Genomic DNA, 27,307 nt, shown 5'->3' with positions numbered 1-27,307 from the left:
TTTCTGGATTCCATTATCATGTTCTTTTTTCCAACAGTTAATTTCTGTTGGTAAACAGTAAACATATTTTTATAAAATTGTCAAGTGCAGAATTTTCTTAGTTCAGGGGTACTCAGATCACCTTTAGCAATGACCTTTTATTTTTTGTCCAATCATTCATGAATACACGGAGTTTTATTTTGAATGAATTTTGCACCGAAATCGTCTCGTTAATTCACGAAAATTAACTATGAACCAACAACTATTATTTTGCCTAAAACGAGTTAACCCTCAGGATGCGTTTCGAAGAACAGCTTTATCGCAGTAAAAAATTGTGATACGATATCAGAGGATTGTCCAGAATCGTTGAGCAAAGGAATCGAAATAGTAAACGTTCTTTGAAGGATGCATTAGTTGTAAGACTCTGGCCATGATGCACAGTACTCGAAATTCCCAAACACCTGCGCCACAGTTTGTAGCATTTTTCGAAGGTTCATTAATTGCCAGACTGAATCTTCGTATTCTTCATATAGGATGAGCAAGCAAACTAACAGATTTCCACTAACTTCGATTTTTTTTGCACGGAACTGAAACCCTGAGAAGAGTTACTGAACCCCGATGAAAACAATATCCCTAGAAATTCTGTGAAATTATTTTATGTTGCTTCTGAGGAAACACGAGGCGATACGAAACTTGAAAAACATTAATCTCCTGTTGTATGTAGGAGGTAGAGATATTCTAAAAGTAGAAATCCCACAGTCGCGTGACAGAAGAGAGTATGTAAGTCCGAAACATGTATCATACGCGCGTTCGGAGGACGTGTGAGTACATCAAGTCCGGAGTTGCGGTCATGTAGGGGAGAGCTCGAACAGCAAGTAGTCACAGAGTCAAGTGGTCAGACAGTGTATAATTTAATGGAAGACCTTGCGACTCGGGAGAAGTGTGAACTGTGTGCGGATATACGATAAATGCCCCAACAAAACGACTCGCGATGGATGTGACAATCGGTATGAAGTAACGAGAGAATAAAGCCATGTGTGTTCGTATTGGCTTCACAAATAGAACATAGTAATGGGCCATTCGGAATGGAACGATGAGAATTTAAGATCAATTTTGGATCTGACACCTCGGAGCATTTAGAGCACAATTTTTTCGTGCTGTTTGTTCATTTTACTGTCAAAAATATCGATAAATGTGATTTAATTAGCCAATTCCGGCTGTGGTGTGTTTTCGGACAAGAGATTTTTCTCGCCAACGCAATGAATGAATAAAAATACGGAGCAGTTTGCGTACGGCATGAGACCTTTTACGCCGGTCACAAAGATTATTTTATCACAAATTACACACGCAGTGGCCACAACCGATTCGCACCACTTCACTGTTCATTACGAAATTTATTTGTCGCGATTTCAATACGAATTCACGGAGAAATCGGAGGCGCCACCATCGATTTTGAGTTGGTCACGTGTGCTCAATGACCCTTAAAATCTCGTGTATTGAATGTATTTACAAAAATTTGCTCACAACAATTATTTCGCTACTCAAAGCATGTGAATAGCCAACCCAGCACACTCGAATGAATATACCTTCACCGATAGCAAATGAACGACAGCAAAGGCAAACAGAATAAATGTCAATAGAAATGACAAAATTGCGAATGACTGTGATCATGAACGGATACCTGCAACAAAAAAACGTTCCATTTTAATCAACTTACGTAATTAGCAGATCGTATAACTCTTCAGAAAAAACATCCATCCGTAAGCAGGCTTGATAGAGTTTCCAAATTAGAGAGTGAATTGACCGTATAGCTTCCTGATGATTAGATCGCAATCGGGCAGTCAGCTTTGAGCTATATAATCATACAATCGAGGTGACTATTGCGCGAACGGGTTACACGCGAGGCGGCATCCCAACGCTCCGACAAGGCAAACCGATAGCTCTCTTTCATCCGGTAATTAGCCAGAAAGCACATAAATATATATAATATGTACACGAGAACTTATCGGGCTGTCTGATCACGAGGCTCTCCGCGTTGGCTCTTCTCTCGAGAGAGAGTTCGCACGAATTCAACGACATTCTGTATAAAACTAGTAAAGCAGCGTTGTACGTTGTACACTCTGTGCTCGTGCTCATCTGCTCAACGTAACCTCTTCTCTCTCTCTCTCTCTCTCTCTCTCTCTCTCTCTCTCTCTCTCTCTCTTTTCTCTTCCTGTACACGAAACCAGTCCTTAATTAATTAACACCGTGAGGGAACAATAATTATCAGAGTGAAAGATGGTATCATGGCCACTGGCTTATTTATTGGAACGGGATTGATATCGAGGTGAACAAGCTGAGCACGACGATGGGTAGGCGGAACATTTGCTACCGTGCGTTGCTCGTAGATATTATAGCCAGTAGCGTTTACATTAATCCCCCTTGGCCTCCCACCGCCGGAGCGTGTCACCTCCTCCCGTAACGAGGAAAGCTTATCTGAACTCGATTTCGCTAATTGAATCGTAAATTAATTGGGCAACGCCCAGGAATTATTTCGTGAAATGAATATGTCGGTAAAGATGCGTTTGAGAGAGTGCTGTGCGATGAAAACATAAAATGTCACTTTTGCTATTCGCGATACGGGACAGTCATCGCTGATAGTGTTTATTATCGATGTTCGTGCTTCATTAGTGATAGCCGGTGGTCTTCGATCCAAGTAACAAACTCGCATCAAATATATTTTTTTTTTATTAGTATTTTATTGTATGACGTTGAATGCAAAAGTATTTTCCAGCCTCGCATAAATGAGTTCTGGACACAGCTCTGGTCCGATATAGCAAAAAATTAAGGTAGCGAGTGATCGCACAGATCGAAGGAATGCCCCTCGATGCTCGTGCGTCCATACATGCGTATGCACGCCGGTATTCGCGTATCTTATAAGCTCGACTTGGCTCCAGAGTCTCATTAAACCGATATCGTGGCGGCAACGGTAACACTGTATGCCGAGCACATTTGCAGCTTTCGTGCTTTTCTCACACCATCGCGTGTAGGCCGCAACCCCGACAAATGTGACCGTTCGTCCCTTTACGTTCGAGCCTCTCGATATGAAAGCCTTGCTTCGCACACGCGGAAATAGCAGACTTTGTGAGGATCGGACGCGCGCACGAGAGACTATCCAGTCTCCATTCCCCTTTTCTACGTTCGAAGTTCCACCCAGCAGTACCGATAATTATGTGCCAATTAAATTTAACGACTGTCCATTATTCCGGTCCGTGAGCGTATGCGTATTAGTAGTACAGCCGAACGTACATAGTTGCTTTGTCTACGGTGCCTGCAAGCACGCATCTCCTCCCTCATTCTCTTTCCCTCCCTTTATCTATCCAGGAAACTCTTACTTAACAATTGAAACGGCAAGTATTTTCTGCGTCGAGTCTAGAGCATCGTTCTACACACACGAGAAACCGGAATCCAATTATTTTTTAATACTGATACCACCGATATCTTGGATCGACTAAATACGAAAGCGCAAATAACGTGATGCGCATGCGCCAACTTAAAATCGGTTAATAACTTCATTATTGAAGCTTTGCGTTGTGTTTGTTGGAGCACATAAAAAATTTGATGAAATATTTCGCTGATTCGTTTGTCTCAATAGTCGCAACGATGTTTTCTTTCCTCCAGCCAATCGCGGACTCTTTTTTACGAAGTGTGACTCGGAAATTTTGGTGAATCGATTATGAAATGAGTGTCAGAAGACGCAGTTACGGGAGTGGACGAATTGTTTAAAAAAATTACGTCAACCATTTGGGAGCTCATCAAAGAATCACAACTCGGCAGTAACCCATGTGTGTCATCGTAGCTGGTGAAGGGGATGAAAGGAAAATGGAGCAACCCTATTTTCTACCGTATTCCTCATTGTTTTTTCCGTGTGCGAATGGTTTTTTTTATTCGACTTTTTCGCATTTCAGTTCTCTATCGATGTCGATTCGTTGGCCAGTACGAAAAGCGCCACCAACTTTTATCGTTTTTGGCACAAAGCTTCGACGTCGATTTGGGCACAACGGAGAGTTGTTTAGCGATGTAAATGGTGGGAGCCGCGCGGTAAGAGGGCTGTGCGGTTGGCTCGATTTTTACAATATATCCACCCTCTCCCCTGTTCTGGCTCTCTTATACTCTCTATTTTATTCTCCCTCTCTTCGTCTCTATCTCTCGTTCGCTGACTATGCCCAGATTCTATGGTTTTTGGGCGACTGATACGTCCTGTGTGTGCGTGTGTACAGTTGTTTCGTTTCTTTTTAAGAATTCACGGATTTAGACCGCGAGCTTTACCAATGGCCGACGCTTACCGGGGTGCGGTTTTGCAGCGCCGGTCTCGTTGTTGCGGTTTGCTTTTCTCTCGTACCGCCGCCCATTTTGTATATAAATCGGTATACGCCAGTTCATCGGGTTTGTGTAATGTATCATCAGGTTTCACTGCATAATCGTCATTCCCAAGTTGCTCGGAGACTAATGGAAACGACAAACACGCTTGGCCGCGTAATAATTTATAACTCGGGCATGTTCTATACACAACAATCGTACAAATTTAAACGTGAATTCGTAATGTGGCCTTTGCACACTCGTACACCCTCAGAATACGAACGAATGACCGTTTTTCGTCCCTAATTTTCACTTCGTGTTAAACTTATCGAAGCGTGTATGGAAACACGTGTAAGTGCGGTATAGACGTATGTATAATTCAGTGAAAAGGAGCACCAACGGAGTTAGAAGACTCCGTGTGAAGCCAGGCGGCTTCAATTCCATTTTGGAACCGAAGATCAAAGGGTGCGCACAGGGTCCAGTGACTGCGGGTTCCATAGTCGTGAATGTCCAAGAGTGGTTGCGGTTGGAGTCACCTCTCTAATCAAATGGTTGGCATTCCCAAAGCAGCGTAAGAAGAACTTATACGTATATAAATATATATGTATCCGTAGTCGCATACGCTGGCACACTCACACACATTTATACGTGTATATATTCTCTGAATCAGGTAAGAGAAGCTGGTACGAGTCCTGCATAGAAATCATCCGACCCCCGACCTGTCGTTCTCTTCGCCCTTCCTTCTTCTGTGTTAGTCTTTCTCCGTGTGACCTCGTAAACCTCGAGTATTTCCTTTCATTCCATCCACCCTCTCATAAACTTTCACTCTCTATTTTCCTCTTTCTCTTTCCCTTTCGCACATACACACATACTCGTACACCGTCGGTTCCTTTCCCGTAAATTCGTCCTAGAGAGAAAATAGAAGAAGTATTATCTCTGAAGGCAGTAGTAAAAGTAGTAACAAAAAGGTACGTTCAGAATGAATCACAAGTCTTACCAACCTTGTGAAAGCTCTCGCACGTCCTCGCCCTGTTGACGCAAGGATAAACATGTGGGACTTTCCTTCGGCAACGTAATTTCTAACATCAAGTTCGGAAGATCGGGCTTGAAGGTTTAGAAGTGGCAATGGCGGTTGCGAGTGCTAGGAGCTTCAGCAGGATCAGGAGTCGGTAAATATATGGTCGTTGAGGAAGAAGGGAAAAGGAAAGGGTACCAACACAGAGTGACCACTAAACACCTAACAACCAACAACAGCAGCCAACATCGAACACCGATAAACCAACGAAACTATATGGATATATATAGATATATATTTGTTCTATATATACACATATGTGTATATGTGTAAATATAGATAAACCAACCACAAGTCACATTGTAACAGAACTCAGCGAACAGTGAGAGGATATAATCGAACGATATTTAAATATATACGTGTATATATTCAAACTTATATATTGATGTATATTGGATATTTTCCAACGAGTTAACAAACCTTTTGTCACAGTGGTGCACACCGAAAATTCTCCGTGAATTGAATGCGATTGAAAGCATTTGTTATTATGAATATCAAAGATTTGGAACGTTTTTAGAAGTTTTTGGATAATTAACAAACGTCAAATATTCAAAAATATAAGATACTTTTTCTTTTAGTTTGGTCTGAAGCTAATAAAAATCATGATTCTGTTAGATTATTGCAAATATTGCTTCTGTTTGAAGTTTTTATCGCAAGATTAAAATTATTTACAAGAAAATAGTTCTATTCAAAGGTTTGACGAAAGAGAAAATATAACGAGGATCGTAATATTGAATCATTCGAGATGAATAACAGCATGAAAATATACACGTATACACAGACGATGGTGGTAGAGAATATACAAAGGGTTACACAATAAAAATAATGCACGTGAAGGATTTCCCATGTGTCACGAGGCCAAGTAGTTCATTTGTGAGCTCAATGAAAAACCTTTTTTTTCCAGCATGCAGCTTTTACCAGAGACATAAGAGCATCCTTCACGGAGCATTACGTCGATATTTCCGTGCGCGCATTTTCGAGCGTTTCTGTAAGAGGATTTCTACGCAAGCTTCCAGAATAATCTCTGATTCTTGCTGATGAGATTCATTCGCTCGTTTGATATGACAATGTAAAAAGCTGATTCGTATGCTCTCGATTTTGTATCGTCGATAAAATGTTGAATGTATGTAGACCATCGCCTTCATAATTACAATTCAACTTTATTTATTCAGTTCTTTCAGATAAATGGACGAGATAAATGGACAAATAATGTGTACGCTACGAAATTTCAACAGTTTTTTCCCACAAAAATGATCTTCCGAGAAGAGATCAGCGTGAAAATCTCTACATACCTTATTTTTTCCGTTTATATGATTGAAAAAAAAGTTATGAATCGAAATGGCAAAGATCAGAGGATATTTTGACCCACTAACGTAGAATACCTCATACCTAAATTAAAACACGACAAAAAAAGTATATTCATATATACACATATTTGCGTATATATATGTACATACATAAATAACTATTTAGTGAAAGAAAAATATTGATAGACAAAGGGTAGCAAGAAAACTGAACAGGGATAATATATATGACACTTTTTTGAGACACCGATTATGGGGGTTTTTGCTGATGGACGTACCACATTGAGTACATTGAGAACGTGGTTCGCGCGGACGACTAGAAGAAGTGGTAGTAGAGTTGTTGTTACATTGTGTGTTGTGGTCGTGGCAAGAAGAAGAAGAGATGAAGGAGGTGTGCGGCGCCCCCGGCCAGCCGGTCGCCCGTCACACCCTGAAACAGAATAACATTGTCAATCCCATCGAAGTTGAACGTCTCGTTACAACCGCACTTTCAATGCAATGTGCATCCCTGATTTTTTAAAATACTCAATCCTTTTGAAGGCTTGTGCTATACAAGAAAATCTAAAAATATACTATTCGAATGAAAATCGTATTAATTACACATGTTTACAATCCATGGGGACCCAATGACGCATGTTTGTGTGTGAGAGATGCAAAGTTATGAGTTCAGTGAGGTTGAGAAATTGCGACGATGGTAAAAATAGTGAAAAATTTTCGTTTTTCGTGATATTGCGAAATTATTATGTTTGTCAAATATTTAATTCTTCGACTCCTAAATGAAAATCCTTCCATCGAAGTTATTCGATCGCGTGAAGAAATGAACCTGTAATAAGACGAGAGGCTTCGTATAAATAGTATTCACGCTAAACTAGTTGTTCATGCTTACTACAGAGATTTATCGAAGACTCGTTGCCGGTTTGATATCGTGTAGGTTTAATTTTTTTTTAATCAATCTCTAATGCTCTAATAAAGATTGCACGATATATTTCCTGCTCGTGCAAAACAAAATATTGAGAAAAAGAGGGTTTTTATTTGAATATTGCCGAATTCTGATACCGAGACTTGACTGAATCTACATCATCGATAAAACACTAACTCGGCTGATCGATATTTCATTAATCTTTCACCAGTACATAGATAGGTCTCTCTAAGCTCGTTCGCCGTTGCTGTACACTGGTTTGAAATGAGAAAAAGTGAGCAAGATAGGAAGGGAAAGAGCAAGAGAAAAAAGTCATACGATTTGGTGGACCGTGTCCGCAATCGTAGCATCGTTTACGTCCGATACCGCAGGGGCCGCCCGGACATACGTAAAAAGGAAACGAGGCGAAAATCCGAGACTCGGACGAGCAGATAACGTGCAGGAGAGGCACAAGAGAAGATGGACTCGGGGGGAGCATCACTATCGTATGTAGTGGAGCAAAGTATTGGACAAGAGGAGGCTGGACTGAGAAACGAGAGTACCGACCGGGATTTTAACGTCGAGCACACTCGTTTCGAGTCGATAGGTCCACTTCTGTCCTTACTTGGTTCAAGAGTGGGCGCTCTGGGGAAAAAAGAGAGAAAGAAGGAGTGACAGTGTGGAAGAGGGAAAGAGGAAAAAGAAGATATGCTCCAACGAATTCTTTTCTCTGCACTACCATTCGCTTCCCTTTCCACCCTCGTAACCTCGTCATCTCTATCGCGTTTCCAAGATTTTAACTTCTACGAGAAAACCCAAAGCTATGCAAATTTTTCATGAGACTTTACTCCCTCGACTCGTATTCCTTCTGTCGACGACTCCGATCGATGGACATGTAATGATACACTCGATTACCTACTGAAACACGTATTCGATAATGCACGTGATGTGTATCTCTACATTCCACTCTAAACGTACTCTTGAATTGAAGCAAACGTCACAATTCTAGCAGACTCGGATAAAAAGCTCGTCCTTCCCTTGTGATGTGTGACTCCGATTCAATAATTTCATTTCACTAGTTGCAGACCATCGTACAAGAATATCCTCGAAATTCGTTTGCCCCTCTTATTATTCAACGCTCTCATCTGACCTTAAGAAAGCCCTGGTGTTCATGCGGCAATAACGATCCGCACGTGTATAAAAGCGTAGTTCAGTCAAGTTATTTCATAATAAACGAATTCGGTGTTTTACGAGCAATATGGTTTTAAGGGACCTGAATAATTGAATACGAAAAACCAAACACCTTGATGAAGATTTCACCCTGCTTGCTTAGAAAATGTTCTGGGTTACCAGGTTGCAGAATCGCATGCCTGATAACGGATCACGTTACGGTATGCTCTTGTCGATCACGAGGCGTCGCTACGTGCGGGATCGAGCTAAGAATCAGGTGAAAAAGAATCGTGGATAAATGCAAGCTTCTTTCATAATTAATAAAATTCGGTTTGCTTACTCAAACAATTTAATGAAACGTCAATTTCACATGGAATCATGATTGTTCGAGTAGTTCCAAAAATCAATTATTTTTCGCGTCATATTTCGAGTTGGTGCTTTTATTTTTTTCATTTGCGCTGTTCTCGATTTTTGAAAAGCCCCAACTCATTTTTCAAGTAGCAGAGCTGCGTACCCGACCTGTCACATCCGTTTTTCAAGCATCCATGCTTCCGTTCTTCCATCCTTCTCTGTCTAGTACTCTGGCGTCATGATGCTAAGTGAGCCATTGCAAAAGCCGAGCCATTGTTTGGCCAATTCTTATGTTGTATCCTAATCATGAATTTGCGGCTACCAGCATCGAGCGTCAACAGTGTTGTAACCTTCGCACGTGTGACATTCACTCTGGCATTCGAAAGAAAAGGCCTTTTATCTCGATCCTACCTACATTTTCCCATTTCTTGTTGTGGCAGTTGGAGAGAACGAGGTCAGGATATAACGGAAAGCATTATTTTCCAGACACGGAAAGTCCTAGGCCGTCTACGCCGGAGGAACTAGTTGTCGTCCAATATATAAGGCTTATGAAAACAATTGAAAATCTGCTGCAACGTGTATACAAACAGAGGTTAAAATTATCAAATATTTCATCGTAAAAAAATACTTATTTCCGTACGCTATTCAATCTTTAAAACCAGGGCCGATCGAATAATTGAAAATGTTAAACCTTCCGTGACAAGAAAGTTCAGCCACCAATCAAATTGCAGAGGTGAGCGTGCTCTCGGGTGTGAATTTCCTGGTGTCGCGGTCGCTAAAATGCTATAACCTCTAAGCTCACTCCGTGCCATATCTATATCGACCCTGCTCTGCTTCCCATATACGTCGCCACACAGTGTCTTTATTAAAGCAACTGTATAATTCATAGTCGTGTGGACCGGGGCTGACAGTAGCGAGGTTAACTCCGATGGAGGTACGTAGCTGCTATATTCGTGCAACAAATGCGACATATAAACAATCGAACTTACACACGTGTCTGGACATACGTGTATGTGCGTTTGCTATTTAGCTTCGTGGAGTGTACGACTAGCAGGCTGTGTCATACAGAAGCCGCGCGACTCGTGCGCGCATTGCGCTTGTCAGCGGTCCTAGTCAACGCGTAATTTACTGGCGTACTGTGCAGCACAACTTGAAGATACGTACGTAACACGTATTGCAAACATATATACGTATATAATAGCCTTTGTTCGTATAGTTAGGTGAGGACCATTAATTGGAAGTGAAAACGGCGTAAACGATAGGATTTAGAATGGCAAGCGATGTGAATTACGACTGTTTGTTAGCCACTGGAATAACAATGTATAGATAGGACCATTGCAGATGCGACGATGGTCTGAACCATGCTGCTGCTACTGCTGGCTATCGTCATCCGACTATGCGACGATCCCAGTGACCGAAGGAGTTGGAGGATATCGAGGCAGGGGATGTTCTCTCACGCGTCTGGTACGTACAGAGAGTTACCACTGGCATAACACGACTAGTGGTTCTAGCTACGCAAGTTTGGACGTTGCAGCTGCAGCTGTGCAAGCGAAGGAGAGCAACGATGCCAGCTCGGTCTCTCGGAAGCTCACACAAACACCCACCCATCCATACTTGTGTAGCTACTTACACAACTGTACATACAAATACGAGATCGTTGCTCTCTCACTCGTTTGACACTCGGAATCATCCTCCGTTACCCCTTTTCAACCTATACTCGTATCAAAGGTCTCCGGACAACCGCGAGACCGCAATAAACCAGCACGACACTGTCCCGGCACCGCCAGAACTTCGGGACATCTTCCTCTCTCTCTCTCTCTTCCTCTCTCTCTCTCTCTCTCTCTCTCTCTCTCTCTCTCTCTCTCTCTCTCTCTCTCTCTTCATCTCTCGTTCATATGTGTGTCATGTCCACATGTTCGTATATGCATATTGTGCGTATAGGTTGGTGCATTCTACTCTGTCTTCGGTCTCAGTTCCTCGTTCTTGTCTATCCTCAACAGCTCACTCTCTGTTGATTGTCGAGCCTGCTGCTCGCCCCATCGAGACAAGAGAACCAGAGATATGCTCTCTGTAGTCGAGTGCCAGAAGCATATTTTATACTATATACACGACGTGTTAAAGGACACTGCTGTCGAGGATGAAGAAGGAAGCGATGGCAACGATGTCTTTGCAAATTTTCGAGAATTGATCTCTCGAGATTAGTTTTTTCATCGTGCACTATCCTACGCAGTGATTGAAACGAGCAATTTACTGAAACTTTGCTTCACCTCTAGGAAATGAGTTTGCAGAGTTCAAGAAAATGCACGCACACACTTTTTTTTCTTGGGAAGGAATTGTTGAAATTTCATGGACAATGCAGTGCTTAATATACAGTTATTTGTACAGGGTTGAACCAGCCGAAAGTTGTTGGAGAACGTCTTCTCCTCTTCACCATATTCCCTCACCACCGGACTTATACAAGCGCAGAAACTTTTCCAACAACTTCGATCCGTCTGGGTCGCGTAAATGTAAACCGTGGCCTTGGGAAAAGCAAGGACGACTCTGTGGCGGAAGAAAAATGGCGCATAAAATGTACGAAGGTGCGAGCATCGAGAAAGTTTAGTGAGAGTTTTCTGCTTCGTACATCCGGTGAGTTTTCATCTTGTTTCATGCGGACCACAAAGGTCGATACGGAAGGAGAATGAGATGAAGTTTTACGGGATGTTCCGTGCGCGTGATGTGCTCACCGGGCGCATTCTCGCGCGATCCTCGAGAATGTCTCTCAAGTCTCTCGGAATAGTGTGAGAAATGCACCTCTTTGTGTACCGCAAAGCACTATAGTGTTGCGCTCAAGATTGCGAATTCACGCAAATTGTTAGGAATACCCACCTCGGCGCGATTCCATCTCCAAAAGCCCGCCACGATTTAAGGCAGGAAATCCAAACGAAACTTCCAAAAGACACGTTTATTTACCGACGAAACGTATTGTACGCTGAACTATTGAAAAGAGGCCTGCACTGTAGCCCTGGAGTCACTGAAGTAGCCAATAAGTTTCGATATCACACGGCACGATGAGACAACGAGGCTGTTGAATTTTTTGGATCGAGCTCAAGCGACTTTTGTATGCAACCGAAAAACGTTATTATCTATTGACTTCTGCAGGAGGGAAATTATTACCTTGAGAACGACCTTTTATTTTACACGAAATTTGTGCATAATCCAAAAAATCACTTGCAAAAGACATATTTCCAAGTAAAATATACTGGAAAAATTTCTAGGAAATATTATTTTTATTCTGAAGTGTACGATTATTCTCGTCTTACTACTTTTTCACAATTTCAAGTTCACTTGACGCTTTTGAATAAAAAAAAAAAAAAAAAAAAAAAAATTTAAGCACGATTGGTTCCAGATAAATAGACTAGAATTTAATATTGAAGCCTGCTTTGAAGTCATTACCAGGACACAAAAAATACACACATCTCAATATAAATGCTATCAACTCTGCCAAAGTTAAAGAAACAGCAAACCTCTGATATTTTTTAAATAAAAAATTTAGAATATCAGAGTTCTGCAATCATTCGATCAAGTAGCTTTTGCATTGGCAAAGCTCTTTAATCTGAAAGGACATACTTCCTACTCGTATTTCCACCTCATGGCATGATGTAATCGCTACTGAATATTAATTAGTAAAACGCCGCAGTATCCTGTAAACAAAGCACATACATGGAATCTTCATCCAGGTCCAATTCTATATAAAAATATGGGGTTATCTCAAAGAATATTTGATCAGCTGATAGGATAAATGAGCGGAGAATCCGAAGCTCTCTGTAGTGCAGATATACATGTGAGCGAAAAGCTGTCCAATCAGCAGGATATATCGAAATGATGACGGTGTAGTACGTACGACTGTTGGATTGGCAAGAGAGGAGCACAGACGTACGGCATATATACAGACTATTGCAATCAGCGCGATGATAACCAGTATTACCGCGTCAACCCTCCCGTCGGCTGTTGCCGAACCCCGTAATCCCAGGGGGTTATTTCTGCCAGCATAGAATATGCTACCCTTTCTACTTTGCTGTCTCTCTCCCATTCACTCGTAGTTACGCCTCTCTTTCACGTAACATATCCCAATACATGGGGCGAGTGTTTCACTACTTTATTCTCTTTCTCCCTCTTTCCTTCTGTTTTATTTTTTCCACATTTTATTCGACCATTTATTTTCCGTTGGACCGTTATTTTGTAGCGGAGAATTTTCTGCCGATTAAAATACATAAATACTGAGCGAGGAAGATTTCAATGGGAAATCAAACATTCATTCGAATTGTAAAACAGCAATTCGAATACGTTGTTTAAATTTTCCGGTTTTATCCGTTGATTCCCCTAGAGTTACAGGCTCATCGTGGGTTATAAAACGTTCGGGGTAAAAATGGTCTTATTTGAGGAACTATCTCGTCGCCCTTGAAACGACAAGCGTAATTCTTGCTTACAGTTTTCTGCTAAGACTCTTCCACTATTGCTCATGACAGGATCAAGCGGAACTGTAAGAACAGAGCTTGCAAGATGGGTCAGAGGATGAGAGCAGCAGGAAAAAACTTTCGTCCGTGGTCCATCTTCTGTAGGGAAGGGAGGACGAGGCTGTAAATTTTGCTGCACCCTGGAAAGAGAGAGAAAAGAAGACAGAGTTTACAGGCGATTGGAAAGGAGTCGAAGTATCGGTTAAGGATTCTCGCCACGGAATCTGAAGCCAAAACCGGCGCGAGAAGTAGCAAGCACATGCGTTGGCTATAGGAGCGAGGATCTCCGCAACTCTCTATACAAACTAACAGAACCAAGCTTCACCGACGTCGCTCGTTTCTCCCAGCCGTAAAAGGCACTCCGTACATCTTTTCTTTTCCGGGTTGGACTCGCACACGCGCAACTCTTTTCCTATACACAACAAAATTTAACCCCAGCTTGTGGCACCCTCAGCCTGTTTTTTCATTCGTTTTTTTCTCTTCCGTGCTTTTTCCCATCTTTCGTCTCATTTTCCGGCACGAGTTCCTGCCCCCCCATTCCCCTATTTCTTTCTCTCCCCTTCCCTTTCTTTCGCGACTTCGAGAGTAAGTACCCCGCGAAAATTCTAAGACCCGCGGTACAACACGACATACGAGGTCTGTACTACGTGTCGAGTGGTGAACGGGTATCAGTGCCAAACACTGGTAGTTATGTATATTAGGTGCAGTAAAACTGATGCAAATTTATTTGGAAATTCCGCACGAGGCTAGCTACTCGGATTTCTCTCTATTTCCTTCTTTCTTACCAGCCCTCCGTTCTCTCCATTCTTTTCGTATTCTCGTAAAGTTGTTGCAAAAGTACCAATCGTAAAACCATTCTATCTGTGTTCTCGGAAGACTTGATGCTCAAGAGAACGACACCCATTTGCCGAGGCCTCTGGAATGATTAAGTTATTTGATTTGTTTTTTGTGATACCTTTTTTATTGCCGCGGAGAGATTACTGGTTTATCAGCAATTTCACGATGGAATTAAGAACCGAGACCTATTTTTCTCGATTCTATTCAAATAAAATAATGAATGATAAATTAATAGGTTTAGCGATGATATTTGTAACTTTATTATTTATAAACGATTATAAGAACTTACTGATCGGTAGTGACGGGCGTTGTAGAATCTACTGAACGCTGGGATCATGTTCAGCTTCGAAAATTCAGACAACTCGGTTAAAAAGACCCAACGATACACGTAGGAATCTGAGTAAGGGTTGAGAGGCGGCGTGTAACGTGACTGCGACATACTCATGCGATCCTGAAAAATCTAAAGCTATACAGCCGGGGGAACGGGTGAAGAAGTATGCCGAGAGTATTTCACCATGAGAGATGCCAGCAATATGAGAATACGTGACATAGTTGGGTCAAGAAAGCGCACGAAGAAAATGACGTTGATGAGAGGCAGTATTTCTCGGGGTTTAGCACGGTCTGGCGCACCTTTTCTGTCAGCTTTATAGATATTTATTATTTTTTCAATTTTTCATGGGGCCAAATGGAACAGCACTCACAATGAAAGCACTCGTCGTTGAAACTTGTGCTAAAGGAAAGCACGTACGCTCACGGTAAAGACTTTACCTTCGAGCTAAATTACTAGTGGAGGGAAAAGACCAGAAAAATCTGTCGCCAACTTTTAAGAAAATGTTCAGTTTCCATCTCCTTTTCCTCTAGTCTCTCCGACTCCCCTCCTCTTTCTCCCTCCCTCGAATACTTGCGCGAAAACATTTGCGAGCTCGCGCGGCGACGCAGCGCTGTCAGCAACAGACTTCATCGTTACATTTCCAAAGGCACAAGGCAATGAAACGGTTAACTAAATTGCTACATGCCGCCTGTCAGCGACAGATCTACCCGGTCCCCGACGGCCGATCATTGCAAACCTCTCCTGTATAGAGCATGGGCACTGAAGCCTCTGCCTTATAGAATTACCTCATGCAATGCCCCCTTTTTATCCACAACCGTTTCACTTATGCCTGATTTTCCAACAAGGTTACTGGATACTTCGCCATGTCAAACGAGGTCATGAATCCTTGGATTTTCAAAATGATTTCATGGGTTTTTCAGATTCCTCACAATACCAGTCAATCATTTTTTTGTATTATGGTTTATTTCACATTAATAAGAGTTCTTTTTGCAAAAAGCACTCTTGTCGATCTCCATTCTACCTTATCGAAAAAATTTTTCTTCGCACAGTGGAAGTTGCCTTAAATCTGTCGCCACGATGTCAAGTCGGGATAGGAACCGCGCCAATTGGGAGGCTCGCAAACCGTATTCCGTATCAAGTCATCGACGAGGCCTCGTAAAGTTCTATAGTTAACTTCGTCGTGTCGGATCGTCTTGAGTACGATTTTCTGCAGTCTGATCGTGTTGAACCAAAGCTCTTCTTGTCCTTCCGGATTAACTTTTACCTTAATACCGCTTACGTATTGTAATTTTTCCTCGTCCTGAGCAATAACAGCAATGTTTTCGGGAGTAAAAGGTTTTTCGATGTTCCAACATGCTATCGCCGTGTACTCGACCAGCTGGAAAAACAGTACGCCACGTTTCGAAGTCGCCTGAACACCCGCCTGACTCGGCCGCTTCAATATCGACTGGTATATTATCGGTTCCTGATTCTCGCTCATCTTGAGCGAATCGACGTCTGTGAATTTTTGGTAATAGCTGGCTAGCGAGTTGAAGTAGAGATATCTGCAATTTTAACATATCACGCCTTGCTGTATCTTCACAATCAATACTAAACTGTGTCGAATCAATCATCAAACAGGAGGCAAAAAAAATACAGTTGGTATGAAAAATCACAGTTCCAAGACTCATTGTATCGTGACACAAAAATTGCGAGTTTGGAAAAAATGCTTCATGAATTTCACGACTCAAGTTCCTATGGAAATAGAATTTCCAAATTATATAAATGGATCTCAGTTGGTTGAATTAAAAAAGAAAAAAATTCGAACGTGCCTTAAACCCTTTTTGACTTATCAAACCCATCCATACAACAGTCAAAATTATTGCATGATTTCGTTCGTGCGACAAAGTTTCGTTTGTGTTGTAACATATTTTATCATAAAATGAATAAATTCATTATTGCATATGATTTTACGATGAAATTTTTCATTGAACTAAATGCGGTTTGAAATTCATTTTTCTGTTCTGCTGAATAATTACCTAACAAAAATAAGTCAATTAACTAACTGTACTGAACTTTTTAACAGTTTCGTTCTGTTGTTCGGACAAAAGTTCTGTATGTTTTTTATGAAGCATTGTACACAAAATATTCTGTTAGTCTCTAAGAATGCGAATGACTAAACATTTTTTTGCTTTTTAAGAAAAATCACTGTGTAAAAAAAATATGCTCTCTTAAGCAACAACCTTTTTGTTGTTTCAATAGCACGAATATTATGAATATTAAACCGGAATATTTTGTGATACAAAATCTTAATCACCTGATTAAATATCCTGAGAAATCAACCAAATATCGATAGTTATATCAACGAAATGTTTTTTCAACCATTTTCTCAAGATGCAACCAAAGATTTGTGAACCTCAACCGTGGCTTAAAAATTACAAATAATCAATTTTTGAATAAAAAATAAATTTTGACCAAATGAATTTTGTTGGATCAACGAAATTTCGTTTTCAATGTATCAAGCTGTAAATCCGTCTTTCGTCTACCAATTTTGACGTTTTTATGGAACCTCCTGAATGCAGAGCCAAAAGCGTTCACCCATCGAAGTACTAGCCACTGAGATATTTTTCTTATTCGTTCTTTCAAAATTAAGACTCAAAAGTGTGTATACCTTTTGTCTGAAAATCCTGGTGGAGAAAGAGACATTCCGAGTGTACCATCGATGAGGTCGAAAGTTTCACCAGCAATGGTCAGACTCGATACGTCGGAATCGTTACCGAAAGCGTTTCCGTATGTGTTATTGAGTCTCCACGAATGATCGCGTCTCAGATCGTAGACCATCATACCATGGCGTATAACGTCGGCGACGAAAAGATGAGTATCGAGACAGGTTGCTCCGATCTCAACAATTGGCGTTACGTATGAAGCCATACCGTTCAACGATGTTTCGTCGCTTAGAATGTGTGTGTGTATCAATTGATCGGTGTTCAAATCAAACACCATAATCTTCATCGGACACATAAGCGTTTTACCTCTTCTGCCTAGATCGACAAACCACAATCGATCGCACTCGTCGATCTAGATTGAAAAATATGAAGAATTTCATGAAAAATTTTCCTCCAGATTCTGCATTGCTGATTGAGGCAGCTGTCAAAAATAGGTGTGAAAATGTTGCTCTAATTAAGTATGGACAGTCCGTTATGAGTTATCGACGTAGGTGCAGCTAACATCTACGAATTGAGTGCAAATCCATTAGGAAAATGGAAGGCTGATGAAATTTCAATTGGTACGAGCATTTGATGCTGAAAATTAGATATTTTGAACGCGCCCTGGCTGCCAATGTTGTGTGTCTAGCAACGTAAAAGGGCATTCAAATTTTAGTGTTATGCAAGCCCATCAAACGCTTATAATAAATGCAGGCTTTCATTAGTATTTATAAAGTGTGAATTAGAGTTTGATTAATTCACATCGATATGAATAGTGACAGGAAACGTTATTTCAAGAAAACGCCATTATTTCAAGGGTTTAGCAGTGGAAAACTGATGTGAACATTTTTTTTTTAATATTAGAAAATTACCTATTCGACACGTGCGTTCTCACGTATTGTTTCATCGAAATTCCGCGATTCTATTTTTATATATGGCTGGTGATTGAGCAACTTTGATTCCATATGAGGTACATTTGAAATGACTAGACTTTTTCTGCCTTGTAATTGCATTACGTTTCACTGCACGCGTGAGAGAAACAAATAATTCAGTGGGTGTGGATAAATTTTCGAAACTCGATGCAACAACTGTCGAAACCTTGCAACGAAAACGCGTTTCATCAGAGTTTCATGCTCACCATTTCACTATACTTTTTTTTTCTTTTTTATTTAACCAGATGAAAAAGTATACTGGAATCGATACTTCTTAAAACCGACGACACGACAAATGGCAAGTTTAGAGGGTTAGCGCAGAGGAATTCGCATTTGCAAACTCAGCAGAATACTCTGACATTTTACCTTCTAGACTCGAAGAAAAATTTTCGTCTGCGTTACATTTTTTTCGATGATTCTATACTTGGTTGAGTATTGACTGCTTATCTAATTTTGCTCAACTTATCACTGATGATATCATTGATGACAAATCAAACTCTCGTTTACTCGTATAGAGTGAGAAGCATTTTTTGTTCGTGAAAAATAGATAGAAGCATTCAGTGAGGATGTGCGATGTGGAAACTTGACCTTACTCTACTTGAGAATATTTTTCTTCCGAAAACATTTCGAACAAATTGCATCATGCGTTCAATGACGTAAGTACAAAGTGAGTTCGATGCACCACTAAAGCGTCATGTTCAAAAGAGTGAAAAAATACCCGAGTGCACTGCTCCATTACTTCATTTGCATAAGCCAACATTTAATGCTGCATTATTTTCTCCTCGAAGTTTTGCGAAAGAAAACAGTACGCGATTTCATCGGGAGAGTTGAGCTGTCCATACGCAATAACACGTTTGACCACATGTTTGATTTCAAAACATTGGTCAGAAGTGAAGAATTTTTGAACTATTCGTTCACCACGATTACTACTTTCGTACGCAATTTTTCAAGAGAAATTTTGAACAACTATCGGATGTGATAGGTGAAAATGAGCGCGGAAACTGGCCGAATTAGCCCGCGGGGAAATGCGACTCGATCGCAAAACGTGTGTAGCTTACCGCTATCCTGAAAACGGAGGTAATTTTCTCACAATCGTTGGGCACATGCCAGGACCAGTCTGGATACGGCGTCAGCAAGGGACCGCCCGGCCCCTGCGCATTGGTCATCAGCGACAATGAAATCGGTATTCCCTCGAACCACTGCGGGCTTGTCACGAAAATTCGTCCCAACTTGTCGATATCTATGTCAAGGGGAAATGAATTTCCCAGAATATAAGATTTTCCAGTTTGTTCGACGCTCGGTTCAACCCAGTCGACATATTCCCATTGATACTGAACGCGCAGGCCGGATTGAGCGAGGACCGAAGAAGCGAGGCAGGCAAGGCCCAAAAGTGTGACAATCGGTCCCATCGTCGAATAATCAACTGATGTATGGTCCCAAACAACTCAGTATATTTATGAAAAATTGGCGAATAAAAATTCTGAGTCCGACGAAACTGAGGGATCGGATCTCGCGTGATATGTTAGTCTACGATCGAAACTGCACTGGTCTGCAAAGTGTTACGTGGGAAATCTCCCGTCACTTTAACCAAACCAACAGGCTCTCTCTCTCTCCAAGTGCACTATAACCTACCCCCTCTACACCGGACAATCATTCTTGCTGCTCCACCTCCAATTTGGTAAAGCCAGAGACTTGTTTTTTCTGCAGTCACTCGATACATCCGAATCGCAGGCTTTCTCGTTTATGCTAATTCCTAAATCTGAATAACCTTCCACTGGACACTTGCCAGACTTCAGTAATATTTATATTTATTTGTATAATTTATGCATCATTTGTACAGCAATGGCCAATGGATTTTTAGAATCGGTTTTTTTCTCACTATCATGAATGTTTTCATGCCTTTTACACATCAGTTTAAATCATTTCGAAATCAAATCACTGTCGTTTACATAGCTCAATTTTATAATTAAAATTCCACATAATAATCGAAATTGGCGCAGGAGGCTGTAAAAGAACGTGAAGCCTTCGTGTATCCAGTAATGCCGATTGCTCATCCCATCGACCAAGGATAAATGTCTTTGAGCATTCTCATTTTATATCGTCTCAGCAACAAGGGCACTGCTGCTAATTACTTTCCGTGTCCCGCATTTAATTTTTTTTTTTTTATAGTATTGAGGAAAAAATCCGAGTTTCCTATTTTTATGCTTTTCCGAAGGATCACATTTTCTCGTGATAATATGCTGCTTCCGGCTTATTTATTGCTGCAGTTATTTATGCAAATGGTCTTCCGATACTGCGACACATGTGAATCACACTGATCTTGAATTCGTTTCAGTGGGTTAACAAAGATCTGACATTTCGTAGGTTTCATGTCGAGTAGTTATCGTAAAGAGTGTCTACACGCGCTTATAGTCGCTATTATCCAAACAGGTCTTCCCAGATGTTTTGCAGTCCTCGAAACGTAACATTCTTAAGATGCAGTATCAGCTTCAACTCTGAATCGAAAACAAAAATTTCGTATGAATAGTCACAATAAAGCATCGCGAGAATTGCAACTCGCTCTTTGCTATTAAAAATGAGGCGAATAGTTTTGATTACACTGGAAATATTGCTGTGGACAAATAAAATATTTTGATGGAACTTCACTGAATATTGTCAATGCCTCTTGGTCGCCATGATTGAAAAGTGAATCTTGAAAATGACGAAGATTGAAAACCAGCTCAGTAAGAATCCTTCGTCAAAAACCAAACATTAAATGCGTTTCAGACCTTAATTCAATCGACGCAGACTATTTTTCGACAGCAGGACTTGTTGCTAAGCATAGCGGTTTTTTGCGTTCGTTTTTTATTTTTATGCGTCATGGCCGGTGAATCTTTCCTCGCTGAGGCAGAACTCTCTCTAGCGAACTCGGGTCCGACGAGTTCGGTCGTGGAAATCAATATTTTTTCCAATTTACCAAGTATATCTATTTTCATCTCCATCGAACATCACGAAACGTAACGTAATCGGTTTTTTTTTAAACTGCGGATGAATGTGTCACGTGGATTACCCAATCAAAGCTCTCAATCTCGAGCATAACCACTGCACGTCTCTACACATCTTGCATTGGCCGGTTTAAAACTTTCTTTTTAATATTTGGCTCGAAAACCCCGTTGCGCCTTCAAATATTCGAGTAAAGTGAAGATATCGATGGGAAGTGGATTAAGACGTCAGCTCAAGCTGCATCGAGAGACGTGGTAGCGACTCGACCCGAGGATCGAAAGAGAAAGCTTGCACGAGGTCCACTCCACTTTTATAAACTTGAACATGGCAAATATCATAAAATACACTCCTCATACATTACAGAATAGTATTCTAAAAACCAGAATTTCATCAGTGCCACACATTCCGATTCTATAACATCACGAGTTGTCATTTTTATATTTTTTGTCAAAAATGCATCCGTGAATCCTAAAAAACTGTTTAACAAATACCAATAGGCCTGTACAAACTCCACCGCTTTTATGGCGCCAAACAAACGTATTTTTTAACAACGATTTAGTGAGAGTTGAACACTTCAATACCTTTTTCAAAATGCTATAATATTTGTGGATCCACATCTTGGATTTTTGACACTATTTATACAAATTTCATCCTCATTTTCTTCGTGTACTTCTTGACCTAACACTTGATTATTACAGGAATCACTCAAAATAATTTAAAAGTAAGAATGAGAGAATCTTGAGTGGATAAAGGATCATGCAGTCAGGGGAAAGCTTCTACAATGCAAACGGAAGATAAGAAAGATATCCTGCAGCCTGTTTTGGTCCGTTTCCTGTCTACAGGTTACACGTACTTTTTCGCAGGAGCTAATTAAGCAAAATAATTAGCTTACTGCTTCCCTGGCTCCTTTAGTTTCAAAGATTTCCTTCCTCCTTTTTTCTTGGCTATCTGTATCCTCAGTGCATACTTTTCTTTATAGTATTGCTACTTTCCATGTCTTACGTCTTAAAACGGAGATGAAAAGAAGTTTATTACATAACAATGAATATTCTGTGAACTTAAATGACAAGTAAATATAAATTGTGTATTCAAATGGAAGATAACGCTTTGAAAAGACAAACTTCCTTTTCAGCAATCTGCAGACCTTCGCACAAAAATAATACTTTGAGGATGTAAACTTTCTTTCGAACAACCCACAAACGAAAAAATCTAATTTGTAACGGTCTTTTGTATGGAAGTCAGAAATTGTTCCACAAAGTATTCAATTCTGAAATCAACTGAAGTGGAATCGTTGTGCTTCAACAGTCAACATACGGAACTCGACTTGTTTCCTGTTCTATTTAAAAACTTGCTTTGTTAACAGTGAACAAATTTGTTTCATTATTTAAACACTTGCTCCAATGAAGCCATGCAAACTCTCAAAATCAATCAGTGGATCGCTTGGATAAAAATAGCAAAAAGAAATACAAACCGTTACGTATATACTTTATTGCTGGTCGAACCGTTGTTTGTTTCGATATTATGCTACGTCATTGCAGTGATAACGATTATTATGATGTTCATTGAGGAAAACTTGAACGAAGAATGTTGTGTCATTGAATCAATGTCATTAAATGATTTGGAGTGCAAGGCAACGTGGCACATGCTTCGTTACGAATAATTTACCGCTACGGCGCAGAGAGTTGCGATACGCATGAGTTGTCACTCTCGCGTATGGATGTCGAGCAGCGTCAGGGACACACCTCTCGGTATGACGAAATGAGAGCACGGATCGAATGATTTCCGTGTCATAAGATCTCCGTATGTGGGTAAGGATTGAAAAAAATCTGCGATATATGAGTGATCGAATATCGTCGTAAAAATTGATATTCCGATTCGATATTAATTATCGATATTTGTTTGGGCTCTAATGTCCGCCAGTTTTTCATATACCACGAAAGACACGTGCAAATTGCACTGCAGGGCCAGCAGAAATGACGACAAAAAGAAATAATTGTATGACCACAAGTCAGCGAGGCGGAACTCTCGTGGCTTACATACTGCCCACAACGTAGGAGGCAATAAGTGATTTCTCACAGTTATTACGGCGAGCACGCAACGGGGCCATAAGCGAATTCGCTTTTCATCGCAAACAGAGTGCAATATGGAGTTTTTTTGTTCGATTTTTTTTGCTTCTTTACCAGCATGTACGTAGCTCTCAAGTTCCGTAAAAGAAACACAATTCTTCATTATTTTGGTATTACGAATGCTCGGCCTTTGAACCTCCCCAACATTTGAGATTGCGAGCAGTTCCATCTCGATCGTTAAAGTAATAACACGACGACAATAAATCACTTTGTACGGATTAACTTGAACTCTCCTCATCCTCTAGACGAATACTTGGTTAATTTCAATTTTGATAGCCCTGCACAACTCCACCTCGCCGTCTGATCGAGCTTCGTATCTCTACCATCGTGACTACCAGACTCGTGTCCAACCGTCAAAAGTACACATATCATCAGGTATGTACACGAGCTTGAGCGACCTTTATCCGAAAGCTAAATCAAATACACCATCTGCGAAACGTTGCCTGGACCCGAATGATTTACAACCGCTTCCACCACTGTGGTGATCTCGCACACCTATGTAACGACAAGGTGATGGAATATCGGGAAAATGGAGAATCAACGATCGTAGACAAGAAAATTACAGGCTAGACACGAAGTATTTTTTAACTCATTACTTTGAAAAATCGTAAAATAGGTATCTTCATATTTGGAGGAAAAATACGTTCAGAATTGAGGAACAGTGTTTTTCATTATGATCATTAATATGCAAAAATAATGACAGATAAAAAGTTGATTGGAAATAATTGGATCGTTGAAGAAACTTTCGTTTCAACTCATTACGACTTTCTACTTGTTTCTGCGAAAACTTTCCTCATTCATTACGAATCTGGATTTTTTTGCACTTATTGCATTTACTACTACTGATGGAATCAAAATCACAAATTCAACTTGATTGAAAATCATTTTATATCGGATAGAAGACAGTTGAAGAATTCAGATACAACGCATTGGCCGAAATACTTTTAAGGTCTTGGAGAACTCGTTCCCAACGTGGCTCCCATCCACGATTAATCGCATCGCCGGAGACATGCCTAACTCTAATATCTCCCTTATTTTTTCTCTTATCTGTATGTACAAACAGTCACGAGATTTGAGCGTGTAACTGTAAAACAGAGGAAGAGAAAGGGGGTCGTTCTCTTGAGACGTCGATTTTCCATCCACAAGAAGAAAAGTCTGAGCAACAACAGAAGCAGAAGCAGCAGCGGTGGAACTGTTCTCTTTCCATTTGACGGGATCGGTATCTTTTCGTCTCTTTCTCTCTCGCCTCTCTTCTACGTTGAAAACAGTTCTTCTTAAACTGAGTTTGGTAAACCCTCGTACAAGTCAAAGTTGGACCGTACGGGGAAGTTTCTCTCTCTCTTACTATATATCTTTGTCCCTTCGGATGAGAGAGAAAGCCGAACAAGAGTAAGCGAGGGTTAGATACTCATCCCCCCTCCTTTCCCTCAGTAGGGTCCTGTACACATTGGATGCTGCTCTCGCTGATACTGCGAGAGCGCAAGGACGAAAACGCCGTAAAAGTTGCCCAAGTCGATTTTGCAGTTGGAGTTGGTAATGCGATTTGTGCCGGAATAAATAGTTGGTGGGGTGAAAGAGAAAGAAAGAAGGAGAAGGGAGGCTGAAAGAGAATTGCACTCCTTTCACTCTATCACTGTCTCGTTTCCTTTACTCCGACTGACTCTATCTCTGCAACCTTTTTCCTCGTCGCGTCTCGATTCCTTTTCCTTCTATTTTCGCTCCTTCTCTCCCTTCTTTTTTCTTGTTCTCTCGGTAGCCGAACTTGAGTATGGTGTCGCGAGCACGTCTACCGTCGGACGTACTGAACGTGACGTCGTTAACCGGCGAATTCTTTTGTACGGAGGAGCTTCGCGACGAAGCTACCCTCTGTTCACATTCTTATTGAGCTCGATGTTGGTCCTTTGCAAAAATTCGTCTAGCCAACTGTTCACAACGATCGACTCTATTTTCCAAATATTTTCCAAGCAACAACGTGAATAGGCGCAACACACATTGTGCGTCAGAGATCATCGCAGCAATGTTCCCGGGGGCGTTGTCGACTAGAAATGTGAAGACAGGATTGGTTCATACGAGGAAAATCATTTTTATGAATTTTTTTTTTCCAACCGTAAATTTTGCCTAGATTATTAATGAAAAAGGGAGGCCCGAGCCCTAATGGCGGTGTTATACCGAAAGAGTTGTAATTACATGGCTTTCTTTCGCACAGTGCAGGTTTAATTGCCATTGCGATTCTCTCTTAATCCTACCGGTAAGCAATAATATGCGGTGAAAAATGCAGTCTTTCGCACCGCGCGACAAGACAGGATATTTCCTGTTCTCTCTCGAGTCGTGCAGCATTCTCCGTGCCAGGCTGCTCCGGAGGCTGCTGTATTAGCCAGAGGCTCTGTGAGCTGCCCGCAGCGCAGCACGCCTCACAAAACCGGTGTGTAATCCCGCAGATGAAAACTTACGCTAATTAAACCGTTAATAGCGACCGCGTACGTACGTAACGAGAGGATATGTGTGTGCGAGAGTCTGTGTGTATATACATGTATACAATGGGAGGCTGGTTACTTAATCCTCGCGAAAATGAAACGGTTGGTGCATGTATGTGGTATTAATGGTTGAGTCACAGCCGGGTTTGTAATAGAGTCGAAAATTTGTACAGTCGATGATAGACTTAGCACATGTACACGTCTCTTCGACGAGCCGCATGTCTATGCGATAAAATGAGAATCCTTTTTTTTCAATCCTCATTGGCTCTGTACTTGTTTTTAATCGCTGATCGTTTGAATAATTAGCACATCCGCAAAAAGTTAAGAACTGCGTGTACTCGTTCGGTTCCGCTCGATGGTACTGTTTGCCAAGAACCAGTTTGCTCACGCATTCGCATACTCCCGTACAAAAACACGCTGGCTTGTACTAATTCAAGAGCCACTGGTGTTCCAGTTGGTCTCTAGAATTTCGCAGGCTTAACAAATAAATTGAAAATAAAATAATTTCACTGCGTGCTTTCGCGTTGCATAGTTTTCGTAACGACCCGAAAGTTATCCGATGCCTGCCTCAGTTTCTTCACTCACGTTGTTTTCGTTCCTCGCTTCGATGGCCGTGAGGACTCGCAGTCCCTTGGATTTGAGGGATTATCCACGATACGAGGAATCTCATTATGCGCGTCGACAATCTGGCACGACTATCGCACAGCGCTCGGACCCAAGGAAGTGGCTCCCAAAGGCTTCGGGAGTATCTTGGATAGCAGCGCCGCACAGTTGTCCCAAGAGACAACCAAGAAGTGCCGACGAAATTGAGGCGACAAATTTGAATAACGCAATTCACCGAGTTAAGTTTGAAAGGCGACATTAGAATGTCACAGCTGGTGGAGTGTGGCGAGAGCAGTTTTCGCTACGTGGAACGAGCGAGAACTCCGGAGATTTCGTAATATCTACTACACATTTTATGGATATACCGCTCCGATGTGAGGCACTGTCAAATAATAACCTTCGTACTAATTTCCATAACAAAAGTTCTTCAACAATGCCAAGCCGCAGAGCTGACCCAGGATATGTGACATGCAAAATCTTCATTTCCTCTGTCTTTTCTCAAAACTTCAGTCCTCATCTGATATCATTTTGCACAGAACTTTCGAAGTGATGATCGGATGTTTATATGCCGATACGATGAGGGAAAATATCGTTAACCCTCTAGGAGCGTATGTTGCTTCTATGCAACACGTGCTTCCAGGCCCCATAAAACTGCATCGGTCAGTAAGATCGGGCCTAATTCCATCAAGCAAGGTTAGATTGCATCATAGATATTCTTGAACCAAGA

General features: G+C 41.1%; 2 protein-coding genes across 3 annotated transcripts in view; both read right to left on the bottom strand.

Moving 5' to 3' along the window:
* Positions 1–27,307, bottom strand: part of bru3 (bruno 3) — a 620,380-nt gene that overhangs the window by 513,005 nt on the left and 80,068 nt on the right. The gene's annotated exons all lie outside the window — the stretch shown is intronic.
* Positions 15,721–19,963, bottom strand: LOC122418878 (major royal jelly protein 1-like). The gene is made up of 3 exons (XM_043432962.1): positions 19,454–19,963; positions 17,430–17,836; positions 15,721–16,323 (listed from the first exon to the last, which is right to left on the bottom strand). Exons 1-3 carry the CDS (start codon positions 19,802–19,804, stop codon positions 15,840–15,842), a joined length of 1,242 nt encoding a protein of 413 aa, XP_043288897.1. The 5' UTR covers positions 19,805–19,963; the 3' UTR covers positions 15,721–15,839.

This window comes from Venturia canescens, chromosome 1 (genome assembly GCF_019457755.1).
Source record: "Venturia canescens isolate UGA chromosome 1, ASM1945775v1, whole genome shotgun sequence".
In the NCBI taxonomy this organism is placed as follows: Eukaryota; Metazoa; Arthropoda; class Insecta; order Hymenoptera; family Ichneumonidae; genus Venturia; species Venturia canescens.
This window is presented reverse-complemented; position numbering and strand designations above follow the sequence as displayed.